General features: G+C 38.2%; 2 protein-coding genes across 2 annotated transcripts; one reads left to right on the forward strand and one right to left on the reverse strand.

Annotated features, from left to right (window-relative positions):
• Positions 1-292: 292 nt before the first annotated feature.
• pars2 (prolyl-tRNA synthetase 2, mitochondrial) lies at positions 293-5,158 on the reverse strand. The gene is made up of 4 exons (XM_077534847.1): positions 4,997-5,158; positions 3,827-4,155; positions 2,384-2,629; positions 293-1,303 (listed from the first exon to the last, which is right to left on the reverse strand). The coding sequence occupies exons 2-4, from the start codon at positions 4,148-4,150 to the stop codon at positions 422-424; spliced, it is 1,452 nt and encodes a 483-aa protein (XP_077390973.1). The 5' UTR covers positions 4,151-4,155; positions 4,997-5,158; the 3' UTR covers positions 293-421.
• On the forward strand, positions 4,544-12,593 carry insl5a (insulin-like 5a). Its single transcript, XM_077534861.1, has 3 exons — positions 4,544-4,621; positions 9,620-9,800; positions 12,021-12,593. Exons 1-3 carry the CDS (start codon positions 4,619-4,621, stop codon positions 12,173-12,175), a joined length of 339 nt encoding a protein of 112 aa, XP_077390987.1. The 5' UTR covers positions 4,544-4,618; the 3' UTR covers positions 12,176-12,593.
• Positions 12,594-14,055: the final 1,462 nt, after the last annotated feature.

The following is a 14,055-nucleotide window of genomic DNA, read 5'->3' on the forward strand; positions in this document are numbered from 1 at the left end:
CTTCTACTTCTAAACTTAGTACATTAAGTTAAGTTCAAATATTAGCTACCTTTTGTTTGAACTTATCACTTTCAGTTATTCACCTTTGAGAATATGAACATACGTTAAAAATCGCAAACTTATTGATGTGTGAAAACGTATGATACCTTAACATAATTGACATTTTTTTTAAATATACAGTGCATTGTCAGAGTGCAAGTTTTAGCTCCTTTGCCGAGGTGTACTTTCAATTTTATAGACAAATGTGTTTGACACTATTAATAGTTGCTCTTTCTCTAATCATGGTATAGAATTACTAAATACAATTTTATTCTTATTCTCGCTTTATTTATTCTGTTAGACATTGTCATGCCTCATGGATGCTAAGCACATGATACATGATTTCCAGTAACATTAAAGGCAGGTGAGACCCAAATTTCAATCACACGATTTCTACTTCTCCCAAAACACAGAAGACCTCATCCTTTGTTAAAAACATTGTCTTCTCAGTCTGCTGACAGATCACTTCAAACTTGGGTGTGTCCTCCAGTGCCCCCTTTCCGACCACAATGACATACGGGTAGCCCAGTCGGCTGGCGTCCTTCAGTCTCTTGCCGATGGTCATCTGGGTGCGGTCGTCAAGAACCACCTCACCTTTCAGATGAGGTAACGTCTGTCCTATTGTGTGAACGAGCTCTTCGGCCACACCTGTCGCCTCAACCTCCTTGCTGCCCATCTTGGGCGGTAGAACACAAACCTGGTAAGGGGCTAGAAGACCTGGCCAGCGGATACTTTCATCTGTTGACATCACCTCGATTGCTGCAGCAAGAATACGTGTCACTCCCAGGCCATAGCAGCCCATTTCTGCAACGCTCGGCTTGTTTTGGGCATTGTTGAACATGGCGTTGAACATGCCAGAATACTTTTTGCCCAGGTAAAATGTGTGGCCTACCTCAATCCCCTTGGACTCGCTCAGGGTACCAGTTTTGCATTGGGGGCAGTCAGTTCCGTCGGACGCCATTGTTTCGACATTGGCAGCGAAGGAGCAGCTCCCGCAGACCAGAAGCCTGTCTTCGCCAATGTCAGCGGGCACCTGGAACTCGTGGGAGAGTTTTCCACCTATGTTGCCCGTGTCTGCCTGCACCCGCACGCAACGCAGGCCCAGTCGCGCGAAGACACGATTGTACGCGTGGCACACAGATTCGTAGGTCTCAAAAGCGGCTTCCTCACTGATGTCAAAAGAATACATGTCCTTCATGTAGAACTCCCTTCCTCGAAGGAGACCCAACCTTGGCTTTGGCTCATCTCGGAATTTGCGGGTGACCTGTTGAAGACGAAAAGATTGACTTTTGGATCTAGAGGTGAGCTTGAAAGTTGACATACTCTTCAGGTATGTAAACTTATGAGCACACACTGTATGGTGGAAAAAAGGCTTAATTTCCATAAAATCCAAAATACTGTGGCAACTGTTTTGATATTTTCAGGGGTTGAATTTGACATAGAGATGATTCGTAGTTTTTTTGTGTAATTATGCGACGTTTAGCTTTTGCACTTATACAGTTGTGCTCAAATGGTTTATATACCCCAAGTGTATGTAAATTTTCAAGCACAACTGTTTTCAATCTAAATTTCTTCTCAATGCTATGCTGCTCTGTTAAAGTGGAAGTCAACCGTAAACATTTCTTGACAATAATATGTTATGTGACTTCACTAGTCTAAACATAACATTCTGATTAATATTATATTTGTGGAATGAGGTATGAAGCAAAATCCATTTTTGTCCATCTCAGGGGGCAGCCATTTTGTCACTTGACATCAATTTTGCTCAGGCAATGACCAATCACAGCTCAACCTGTTTTCTGAAGCTGAGCTGTGATTGGTTGTCACTTTAGCAACTGTGATGTCATCTTCAGTCGACAGCAGCATATGATAAAATGCCCGCCCCCTTGATATGGATAAAAATGGCTGGATTTTGCTGCGTAACGACATCTTCCACAAATGTAATATTAATCAGACATCATGTTTAGACTAGTGAGGTCACATATAACATTATTATTGTTAAGATTTTTTTGAGGGGTTGACTTCTTCTTTAATTTAATAATCCTAAAACAATGGAGCGATTTCAGAACTAAACAGCAAACTGATGGCTATGCTTTGTCAAATGTATTAAAAGTTCAGAAAACGTTTGAATTTGACAGTAATTGTTCAGCTGTTATAGGCTTCATCTCACCTTTGACGGGTGAAGGACGCGCACTGATAATTAGCATTAGCTACAACCGCTGTGATCCTGTGCATTAGAGATAGTTTATCATTCATCTATGTTGTGGCATCTGTCCCTATTCAAATAAACATGAAATGAAATTTGACCATAAAACTAAAATTGTGGGTCAATTTCCAAACTAACCTGGTACAAGAGTAGTGGCAGCTGTCTGTAAGACAGAGTGGTCTGGTGAGCCACCAGAGTGGTCATGGCCTCCTCGTGTGTGGGTCCCAAACAGTAGTCGACACCATGGCGATCTTTCAGACGGAACAGCTCTTTCCCCATCAAGTCCCAACGCTTACTGGTTCTCCACAGATCGGCGGCGCACAAACTGGGCATGTCCAGCTTCTGTCCACCTATCTGCTGCATCTCCTGGTCAATCACTCTCACCTGGCGGTTGGAGGAATGATACATTTTGAACACTGGATTTGCCTGTACCGAGCATGTATTAATTGTTTTGGAACTACTACTACTTTTCATACTGTTAAAAAAATAATGATGTACGGTAAAAAATTACAGCAATGAAAAATATAAAAATATTATAAATATTATATATAAACAATATCTAAATGTGAAATATATAAATGTATATCTATAATGAGGCACTTACTTGCTAATGCAAGCACACATTGAGTTCCTACACTTATTGACTCGGTTAGTCGGTTCACAATTACAATCACCTTCATCTGACCGTTAGCATGGATTTTAAACATAGAAGGGCCAAAAAACATGTCTTGTGAAAATCAAACTGCACTTTAAAAAAAAACCCAAAAAATAAATACAAAAAACCTAGCCACCGGAGGGTGCTAGAACTCCACAAATAGAAATCAACCCGACCTTTTTTTTCTTTTTTCTTTTTTTTAAACAGATGTGCTGCTTTTAATATCGTGACATGATGACGACGGTATAATGAGGCAGTTTTAATATCGCGATATTGCTGTTATCGTTACATCCCTAGTTTCTACAAAATGCATTAAACTGGAAATGGTTTTTGAAAAATGAATCTCATGTTAGTAACTATGGAGGACCAAAATTGCCCAAATTAAAAATGAACAAATAAATAAATGTGAAAATAAAAGATATTAAAAATATATTTAAAAAATTAAATACAAAAAGAAACATAAATGAAATAAAACCACAAATATATCCACAAATAAGTAAAAGTAAAAATAAATACAAAAATAAAAAACGAGATTCAAAAAATTAAAATATAAAAAATAATTTGTAAATAAATATATAAATAAAATTACATATCAATCAATAACGCTTTGCTCACATTTTTTTATAAGTAACAACGGAATAAATCATATGGGACAAACTTGTCATTACATTCGGTATTCCTTTTAAATGAAACCCAACCCTTTGCATTCCAATTTTTTTTTTTTTTTTTAAGAAAATGCACAATTTTGGCAGAATCTACAAGTACTTCAATGATGCAGGTTAATAGATCCTTCTGGAACATGTTGTTCTTTTGCCAGTTTTACATTACAATAACGATGGTTAAAAATAAAAAAAAAACAAATCAGATGAATATGCAATATGCTAATGCAATATGTTCTCATTCCTGATAACATTATTAAATCTCACCAGTTTTTCCATTGAGCGCACAATTGCAGGAAGGTAGTAGTAGCATCCTGGATTTGAAGGATGAATAAGTCCTCCCTGTTGCATGAGCCTCTGGCTCTTACAGGTAACTTCACCTTGCACTCGACTGTCGGGGCCCATGTCACGCAGGTTGGACGGCTGATAGAGACGTGAGACCAGGAGCGGGACTTTCATTCGCTGGCTGTGAGAGGATGCAGGAGCAACAGCGGGCTCGGCAATGCCAGAGTGGTTCCTACGGGAAAGTAGTCCTATTCTATGGAAGCTCCAGAAGACTTTGTGTCGGACCTGGTGGATTGCAGGCTCCATGGTGGCTGTAATTAACAAAACAAGTCAGTGATGAGATGCCGTTGCAATATTTGTAGGCAAATTATTAAATCACCATATCGTTATTTTGCCGTGAATGGCTCTGATTGAGCAATCACCGGACTGAGCCTCAGAGCATAGGTTATCGGCTTTTCCAACATACAGGCCTACCTAACCATTACCCCCAAAGCATATAGGCTGTTGAGAAATTGTAGCAAAAATGAAATTTTAAAAAGAGAGAGAGAGAGAGAGAGAGAGAGAGAGAGAGAGAGAGAGAGAGAAAGAGAGAGAGAGAAAGAGAGAGAGAGAGAGAGAGAGAGAGAGAGAGAGAGAGAGAGAGAGAGAGAGAGAGAGAGAGAGAGAGAGAGAGAGAGAGAGAGAGAGAGAGAGCGAGAGAGAGAGCGAGAGCGGGGTTCGGTCCATTAAACCAGCACTTTTTCGGGGCGACCGCTTGAACCACCACACTACGAGATGGTATACATTCAATGGCGCAGAATTGGTACTGTACTGGACTGTACTTGTACTTCTCGCGCGATTAACGGCCAAATATCGGTTAGTTACGAGTTACCGGTCAGAAACTTCACGAAATTAAATACTAAAATTGTTCACTGACACTCAGTAGCACATATATGCTGTGGTCTATTAAAATAGGTAATAATAAGACTTGGTGTAAAAGTGTTAAGTGAAAAGTGACCGATAAACGACAAAATTGCCTCACTTCTTGGCTGGTACTGTTGGCTGTAGCTATGCTAGCTCTAAGCTCACTTTAGCAAAGTGTAAATAGTTAACCACTGCAAAGACTTCCCAAGTTACCGAAAGACCGTTGCAAACTACAATAACAAGACTTACACTCAAAGCGTAAAAGCTGCAGTCTTCCGAATATACGTATAAACCAAAATATTACAGTACCGACTCGTCTAATGAGCCAGAAAACTTGAAGCTGTCGGTATCATGCTTTGTCAAATAGCACTGCAGACTTGCCCTCGTCTACCACCTACAGGCCTGGAAGAAGAAAGCAGAACCATGAGAAGAAACTCAGCATTTGAGCATTTAGACAAGGGGATTGGAAAAAACACACACACAAAAACACTGGGTTTACGAGTCAAGTACTTATTCTTGTCTTTTTTTTTTTAACAACGGACTGACTTTTTTTATGCGAAAGATGAGGTTAAAAAAAGTAAGTGATAAATGTAGGCTTACTACTAAATACAACTCACAAAATTCAACATTTTGTACACTCCCTCTCACTTTTTTTGCACATGTAAATAATTTAGCTAAACTGTTTTGAAAGCACATATTTGTAATTCAATATAGTGAGTTAAAAGAGAACGAAAGGAGAAAGCCACTGAGAGGCTCAATTTTAATGTGTCATTTAAGAACTGATGCATACTCTGCACCACAGCCATTGCATTTATGTTCAATGAGGTGTCCTGACCAACACATCATGTACACATCTTTCTCTGCAGCCTGGTGTAAACAGTGCTTGACAAAATGCAATCTCAACATTTTCCCATCATTGATTAGTGTAGACTACTAGTGTCAGTCTCTGTAAACATCAGTAAGGGAAAATATTTAATAGACACTTTGAAACGTGAATATATTGGTAAAATTTGTGAGTTTTATTATACACACTATCTGCATTTGTATTTTGTTGACATTACACCTTCTTTTCTAGCTTTACAGCATTTTATGTTGTTATTATTCCTGTCAGTGTCCACTTGTTGTGGATCTCTATCTTACTGCTGTCTTTTAGCCAAACATTTTGGATGATACACATTCCAGTTCCAGACCTGAGATAAAACGAGCACATACATTAACGGGCGTGTCGTGATTTGGTTGTCATGACTTGTTCCAACGTTAGTTCCCGGAGAAACAGGCGACCAATTGTCTCGGTGAGATAAAAACAATCCCCCAAGCACAGATTCAATCGGCATAAAAACCTAATGAGTTTAGTCGGTTTTGTATTTTTATGTTTTCACTGCCATAAAAAAAAAAAAAAAGATTTCTCAAAATGGCATCATAAAAATACAAACCAAAGTGTAAATATTATTTGAAAAAGTATATATATGTGGTGTAAAAGTAGGTGTACAGTTATTAAAAAAAAGAGAAAACACATACAATACTTAAAATAAATAAATCAGGAAAAATGAATGTATTTCCCCCGTTTTTAAACACAAGTATTGTATATGTTTGTTTTTTTTATTTCTATTTTTGTTATAATTGTATAACCTACTTTTGCACCCCCTATGCCAATAAGTATTTCTTAAAATCCAGAGAGTGCAGGATGGAGGATGGAGAAGTGCACGGATAAAATCTAGGAAATATTGCAGTAGCCTATTATTAATTTTACCACAGTTGCTCACTACGTATTTTGGTCATAAATTTCAGTATAATGCCTTCCACAAGTTCAGTGACAATGGTTTTACCATTTACTATATTCCACACTACAGTGACCGATACCATTGCACTTTCATTTCTCACAATTCTAAGTAAGTCCAAATTCACAAGGCTGCGTCCTCCAAAGGCCGAATTTGTCGGCTGCATGACGTCACTCCCAGCGCGACTCGACAGCATGCACGGTGTCGGTACCAGATGTGATCGGGCTGCCAGATGGTATTGGGGTCGCCTAACGAACACGTACCGCTACAGGATTGGCTGGAAATTATCCAGTTGACGTCAAACATTGGAAAGAAAATATTAAAGATGTCATTTAAATAACAAAATGTACAGACTGAAATTGTCAAAACGTAATAACATAAACCGAAGACTATAAGCACAAAATAATGAATAAATAATAAAATAGATTGACTAAATGATAAATACACAAAATAATTGTGTCAGATGTGACAAATATTGTCAGTTTTGAATTGTAAATGTGTTCCTATTATCACTAAGACTTGTTTTTGTTATTGTGATTGATTTGTGAACAGCTAATAAAGAAACCAAACTGAAGCTTCATTAGCGCTGCTGTACTGACGTCACCGGCAAACGCAAAGGCGCTTTCAATCTTTTTTTTCCCTCCCTCTTAAAGTATCATTCTTTTATATTTTAGGTTTATTTACGTTTTTACAATTTTAGTCCAGAAATTTAGTTATTTTGAACAATTGTAAACGGACAATTGCATGTTCTCCCTGTGCCTGCGTGGGTCTTCTCCGGGTACTCCGGTCTCCTCCCACATTCCAAAGACATGCATGGCAGGTTAATTGGGTGCTCCGAATTGTCCCTAGGTGTGCTTGTGAGTGTGGATGGTTGTTCGTCTCTGTGTGCCCTGCGATTGGCTGGCGACCAGTCCAGGGGGTATCCCGCCTACTGCCCAGAGTCAGCTGAGATAGGCGCCAGCACCCCCCGCGACCCTTGTGAGGAATAAGCGGTCAAGAAAATGGATGGATGGATAAACGGACAATTTCCGGACAATCCTGCAGTGTGACGTCATCTGTAGGCGACCCCAATACAATTTGGCATCCCGATCACATCTGACAGCGACAACGGACTGGACTGTGGGTCAATGCACTACCTGATGTGATCCTAGGGACGGGTTGAATTTGGAAATCTCAATCCAAGAGGATTCATGGATTTAGACTTGACTTTATTGATCCCTTTGGGATGGCTCCCTCTGGGAAATGTACATGTCCAGCAGCAATGAGAACAGATAATAAAATAAAAAATAATTCAATCAATCAATAAATAAGGTTATTACACCAGAGATTGAATTAATAATAATAATAATAATAATAATAATAATAATAATAATAATAATAATAAGAAGAAGAAGAAGAAGAAGAAGAAGAAGAAGAAGAAAAATAAAATAAAAATTCAATCAATCAATAAATAAGGTTATTACACCGGAGATTGAATTAAATCAATTAAAGTACAGTAAAGTGCCATATTTGTGAAGTGAAGTGCACTCTGCACTAGGGGTGTTAAAAAAAAATCGATTCGGCGATATATCGCGATACTACATCGCGCGATTCTCTAATCGATTCAATTAAAAAAAAATCTTTTTTTTTTTTTTTTTTTAAGAGCTCAGAATTGTTCATTCGGTAGTCTTACCGATTCAACGTCTTATCATCATTGCCTTTTTTTTTTTTTTTTTTTTTTTGTGCGTGTGAATCGATTTTTAAACTTCCAGTTTTAATGGAAAAATATTCAACAAAACGTCTGACTTCGGGTTAGGATTCACACCTTGAGCATGGAAGAATGTTATATGAACGGAACATTAAGCCTTAATATTTTATTTTAATGCTGTTCAAACATGAAACAGATTACAACCTCTATAAGACTGAAATTTCAGATAAATAAATAATACATTTTCATATAAATCTTACACTCTACAAGCTTACTGATTAGTATTTTCTAAATTTGAATGAAAAAAAATCGCAACAATCGACTTATAAATTCGTATCGGGATTAATCGGTATCGAATCGAATCGTGACCTGTGAATCGTGATACGAATCGAATCGTCAGGTACTAGGCAATTCACACCCCTACTCTGCACCCTCCTCCCCCTCAGTGAGGGAATCTGATACAATCCAGCAAAGTTTTGAAATACTGCAAAAGCAAATTCTGATCCATGGATTAGGAAAATAGGATTTGGAAATCTGGTTCAGTTTAATCTGGATTAAACTTTTTGAAATACTGGGCCCTACACCTGATGATGGCCAAGCAGGGCGTGTCATGAATCATATAAATCGGTGCGTGTCTTGACTTCCACCGAACCCAGATGAAGAACCACTGATTTAGAGATTTCAATCCAATTTAACTAGGATGTTTTTTTTTTGGAATGTGAAAGCTCCAGTATCCGAAACAACTCACACAAGCCTGGGGGAAAAGTGCCTCACTTCGCATATATTGCGCACTGTTTTATTACTGGACTATATTTTTCCAAACAAGCATGCCATGATAGCACGAGCACCATAAGTGGGTCTGCTGATAACGATCATGTTGAAATGTCATACTGGCTATCACACTGCACCATCAATATCTCTGTAATGACCTGGCTGATGGACTGTCAACATTGACTTTTTCCTCTCATATGGTCCCAAACGCTGTAAAGTAGACGGCATCCCGGCTTTCTAAGTGTGTTAACGCACCAAACATCTGCTTGAGCGTGGGAGGCGGGTCACTTTGCTTCACCTAATTAGCCATGCGCCACAGTAAAGGTCAGCGCAATCACTACGTAATCACCTGGAGAAGAAAGGGTTGCCCTCGTTTAATTTCAGGTGATATTCTTATCAAAGAATGGCCAAAATAGGCAAAAAGCGGAAATGGTGGGTGGCCATGTAAACATGTGCGTGTGTGACTGGGATGGGCTAAGGAGCAGTTAGTGGGAGGTGCGGGGACACTCAGCATCCCGCAACAGAAAGGTGGACGGCTATATAGTGAGGACAGCAGACAGAGAGGCATCCAAAAGAAAGGAGAAAAGATCCCACTCAGGACATCATCTTAAAAAAAAAATAAAAAATCCACTTCAGGTATCCAGGATGCGTGCGCTGGTGGTTTTGCCTCTGCTGCTTTGTGCCGTGGCGTGGGTCGGCAGAGCAAGAGCCGAGGTCAAAACCGTGAAACTGTGTGGCCGAGAGTTCCTCAGGGCTGTCGTGTACACCTGCGGAGGATCCCGCTGGAGGAGGTTCCTCGCCGAGTCAGACATGGATGGTGAGATGACTACTTTGTTATTTGTTTGAACCAATGTGTACAGTTTTTGTTTCTTAAACTCAGATTAATGAAAACTGTAATAGTAGGGATGTTCAATACACTTATTCCAGACCAATACTCCCGTACTGAACTCCTGAGTATTCAATACCAATACGAAGCACAGATACCACTATTATGTTTCATACATAACAACCTTAATGACACATAATTTATCCCAAAATATAAGAATAGATAATTGCCATTAATTTAAGGCAATTTAGGGAAAAATACCATATTGGGATAATAATTAGTTTCTTAATTTCTAGTTACTGATTGTAACACCCAAGGTGGTCCTGGGTACCTGGTATCAGTACTCGCCCATCCCTAGTAATGAATAATAATGTCAATACATTTTTGCTGATTTATTTATATCTGTTTGTTCTATTTCACATTCTATAAACTCAAAGCCAGGTCCGACACACCACATACCACATGGATGACCTTTTGGGGTGGACCAGTAAAAAGCAAATAAAATGTGTTTACTTGATGTTTCTTGTTATTGATTGATTTAAATAATAATAATAATAATTTTAGCAGAAAATGTGGATGGTAATTCTTCAGTTTTTGCATTTTCTTTAAACCAAATTCCGTAACATAAATTAAATAATATTATTTATATCTGGCTGTCACCATGCCTTTTAAAGGAATTCTTGACTCAGTGGGCCATACTCAGCAGTGAAAAGTTAATATTTTGTCCAGAATTAATTTGATGACTTCATTATTTTTCATGTGGAATTAATAGATTTAAAAAAACATTTTTTCCACTTGCAGTGGACTAACGATGACATCACCTGTGCTGAGGAAGTAGGTAACGACCAATCATGCCTCACCTGTGTTAAATTCCGCTTACCTCCAGGGCAAGAATCGGGAAATTGTACTGACCGACTCTCCATGCAAAGGGTCAAAGCGTCCTGTTATCCCTTAATACAGCCCTAACGCTTCTATGCAAGAGGACGAGAACTCTTTAAAACACATTCGTCTAAGTTACTAACGGCCTTTAATCCAACGGAGTTTGTTTTTTTTGGGTTTGGTCAGCAAACTGAGCCATGATTGGTCGTTACCTACTTCCTCAGCACAGGTGATGTCATCGTCAGTCGACAGCAATTTACAGGCATTAATTGTACAAGAAAAATAATGAAGTTGTCAAATTCATTCTAGACAAAATATTAACTTTCTACGACTGAAAATGGCTCAATGAGTCTAGTATCCCTTTAAGAAGAATTTGCTGTCAAACAATATATGTGCAGGTAAAATTGTGTGTACTGTATGTAGTAACGTGATTAGGTGATTATATGTTGATCTGATTTTCAGTCCTAATAAGCCTCTGATGGAAATCTAAGTATGACAAAAATGAGTTTTATACTGCCACATTGGTTGTCTGAAAAAAAAGTTGATAATGCCTTGACCATGATACTTCATTAGACACAGCAATACAATCTAAAGAGATGTAAAAAAATTAAAAAAATGTAAAAATTCTGCCCTTATAAAAGCACGAATGCTCAGTTTGAATGGACACAACCACAATGTTGTAGAACCAGAATCAGATGTATTAAAAAAATAAAATAAAAATAAAAAACATGAAAAAAATGACAATGACCAACAGAGGGAGACGTGGTAAGCCTGGTGGTTCGCTCGCTGGCGCCCTGACTTTCTTCTTTGGTAAAAAAAAAAAAAAAAAAAAAAAGGGCACGTGAGGGTAGGAGAGCACTGAATCATCATGAAAAATGCTTAAATGACATAAGAAAAATATTTTAAATAAATGATTACAATCAGCTCTAACAATTACCCAGGTCACTTCTACACCACTGCAAACAGAACAAAACAAGCATCAAAAGTGTGATACTAACTATGTCCTTGCCCCATATCTCGAATTTTCCATTCATGTGTGGGCAGACCAGGACATGATGTCTACATCATTAATCTACAGGAGAACACATATCAAGATTACAAGCTCTCAGTCTCAAACTCAGTTAGTCTTATCAGCTCGAGTGATCACGGAGGGGAAAGGGACACTGCACAAGTCAAATTGCATAGCGGAAATCTGCATTGTCATTAGGGACGCTTTTAATGGGAACATCAACCTCCACTCCATCTGTCATATGTAAATGAACATATAATGCCACACAATATTGTAGGTAGCAATTGTGATTCTTATTCCGTCATTGTGTATTGTTGATGCAGGTGTGTCCACCGCAGAGGAGAACAGTTTGGAAAGTTTGCAGAGCATCAAAACCCGCCCAGGCTCAGACTTGACCAGTCGGGACCTAAACCATATCCTGACAACAGTGTGCTGCAAGGTTGGCTGCAGGAAGAGCGACCTCGCCTTCCTCTGCTGAGCTCAGCCACATCGTCGTCGTCGTTGCTTCTCCAAGTGACCTAAAACTAATCAATCAGTCTTGCCGTAATAGAATCCAAATGTAAATCAGAATGCTTAAAGACATGATCATCATATGAGTTGTCATTTCCATAAAGTCGTGTTATAATTGTTTTTCTTTTTTGTAGGTTTATTTTTACTGAATGTAAATGTAATGCTATTCATCGTTATTTTGGTGAAAATATTTCTGAACACCTGTAATGTAATCATGTTACAATCACACCAATTAGTAATTGAGTTTAGAGAAAGTGAAGAATGCAGCATGTCTTTTTCGATGAGTTGAAAGCTTTTATTGAAATGGAGGAATATGCTTTTATTTCACTATTTTGTCAAATGACTTGCACATAGTCATACAATGAATGTGATTACTGGCACTGACAAATAAAATATATACTTCAATCACCTTCGCCTTGGGTTTTATGTGCTGAGGTTGGATCCCAAAAACGGAGACACAAATAAGACCTTAACTATTTATTCACATCAAGAGGCGTGGAACAAACAAGATTTGCACAGTGGAACAGAGGTAATAATCCGACAAAAACACACACTTCTCAGACAGGCTTATATAGACAATGAATCGATCTGATTGGCTGTGGCTAGACATGTGGGTAACAGGACTGACATGGTATTATCTGATTGTCTGTTAACCAGATAAATAAATTAAAGATTCCTGACATCACATAGCGTCTTACCAGTTGAAACTAGATGTTGGTTACATCAGTTCAAAACAGACAATTGATCTCACGGTCATGTCCCAAACATAACCCTTGCATGATCCTAGTCATGACATTGGGCAATAAAGTGATCCTCGTGGTTAGTGCTTTTTTCAAATGCACCATTCAATTTTCCAAATACAAATCAGCAGTAGAACGCTGCACAGCATGCTGCCGTTTATTTTACTGCCCCCTTTGCCCTAAAAGGGATTTATAAACCAAGCATGCCTTTGAGGCTTTAGCGGCATTTAGATGTGCATGTGAAAAATGCCATTTCATTTGAAGGTAATTAATTTCAGATTAAATATACAATCACATGCACACATTTTTGCCTTTTTTTTCCTTCTTTTTTTTTTTACATTTCTATCATTTATACTCTAAACATTTTCTTGGCTTGCTTTTAGATAAGAAGATCTGCCGCTGCAATTTGGATTGCAGATATGTGGGGCATTTTCACTGTCTTATGTGTGACAAGACAATTATTAGAAAGTCAGACATGGAAGGACACGTAAAGACTTGTTCCACACACAAAAAAGCATCCGCCTCAGCCACTGCAAGGCCTGAAACGAGTCTGCAAAAAGCACACAGTATCACCATCTTCAGCCCTGACTGCTCTTGTGCAACAAGATACAGCAGTCAATTCAAGCACGTACAGTTCAAGCCTCTGAAGACACACGTGTCTTCTATTGTGGTTTCCTCTTCAATTGTTCTTACTGGCCACGAGACTGAAGGTCCAAAATTATGGACAATAGCAGCCACCCTCTGCACACTGTCATCAGCCATTGTACTCTACAACTCCTCACTGGTGGGGGAGGAGGGTGCAGCGGGCACTTCACTTCACAAATATGGCATTTTACTGTACTTTAATTTATTTAATTCAATCTCTGGTGTAATAACCTTATTTATTGATTGATTTAATTTGTATTTTTTATTTTATTTTTATTACTATTATTATTAATTCAATCTGGTATAATAACCTTATTTATTGATTGATTGAATTTTATTTTTTATTTTATTTTTATTATTATTAATTCAATCTCTGGTGTAATAACTTTATGTATTGATTGATTGAATTATTTTTTATTTTATTATCTGTTCTCATTGCTGCTGGACATGTACATTTCCCAGA

This window comes from Festucalex cinctus, chromosome 10 (assembly GCF_051991245.1).
Source record: "Festucalex cinctus isolate MCC-2025b chromosome 10, RoL_Fcin_1.0, whole genome shotgun sequence".
NCBI lineage: Eukaryota > Metazoa > Chordata > Actinopteri > Syngnathiformes > Syngnathidae > Festucalex > Festucalex cinctus.

Bases quoted from the DNA above. Each gene is read 5' to 3' on its own strand.
- pars2 (XM_077534847.1), bottom strand. From the start codon at position 4,150: ATGGAGCCTGCAATCCACCAGGTCCGACACAAAGTCTTCTGGAGCTTC. The intron at 2,630-3,826 runs GTGAGATTTAAT...TCCAACCGCCAG, and splicing joins TGCGCTCAATGGAAAAACTG to GTGAGAGTGATTGACCAGGA. The intron at 1,304-2,383 runs GTTAGTTTGGAA...CGTCTTCAACAG, and splicing joins TGCCACTACTCTTGTACCAG to GTCACCCGCAAATTCCGAGA.
- insl5a (XM_077534861.1), top strand. The intron at 9,801-12,020 runs GTGAGATGACTA...TTGTTGATGCAG, and splicing joins CGCCGAGTCAGACATGGATG to GTGTGTCCACCGCAGAGGAG.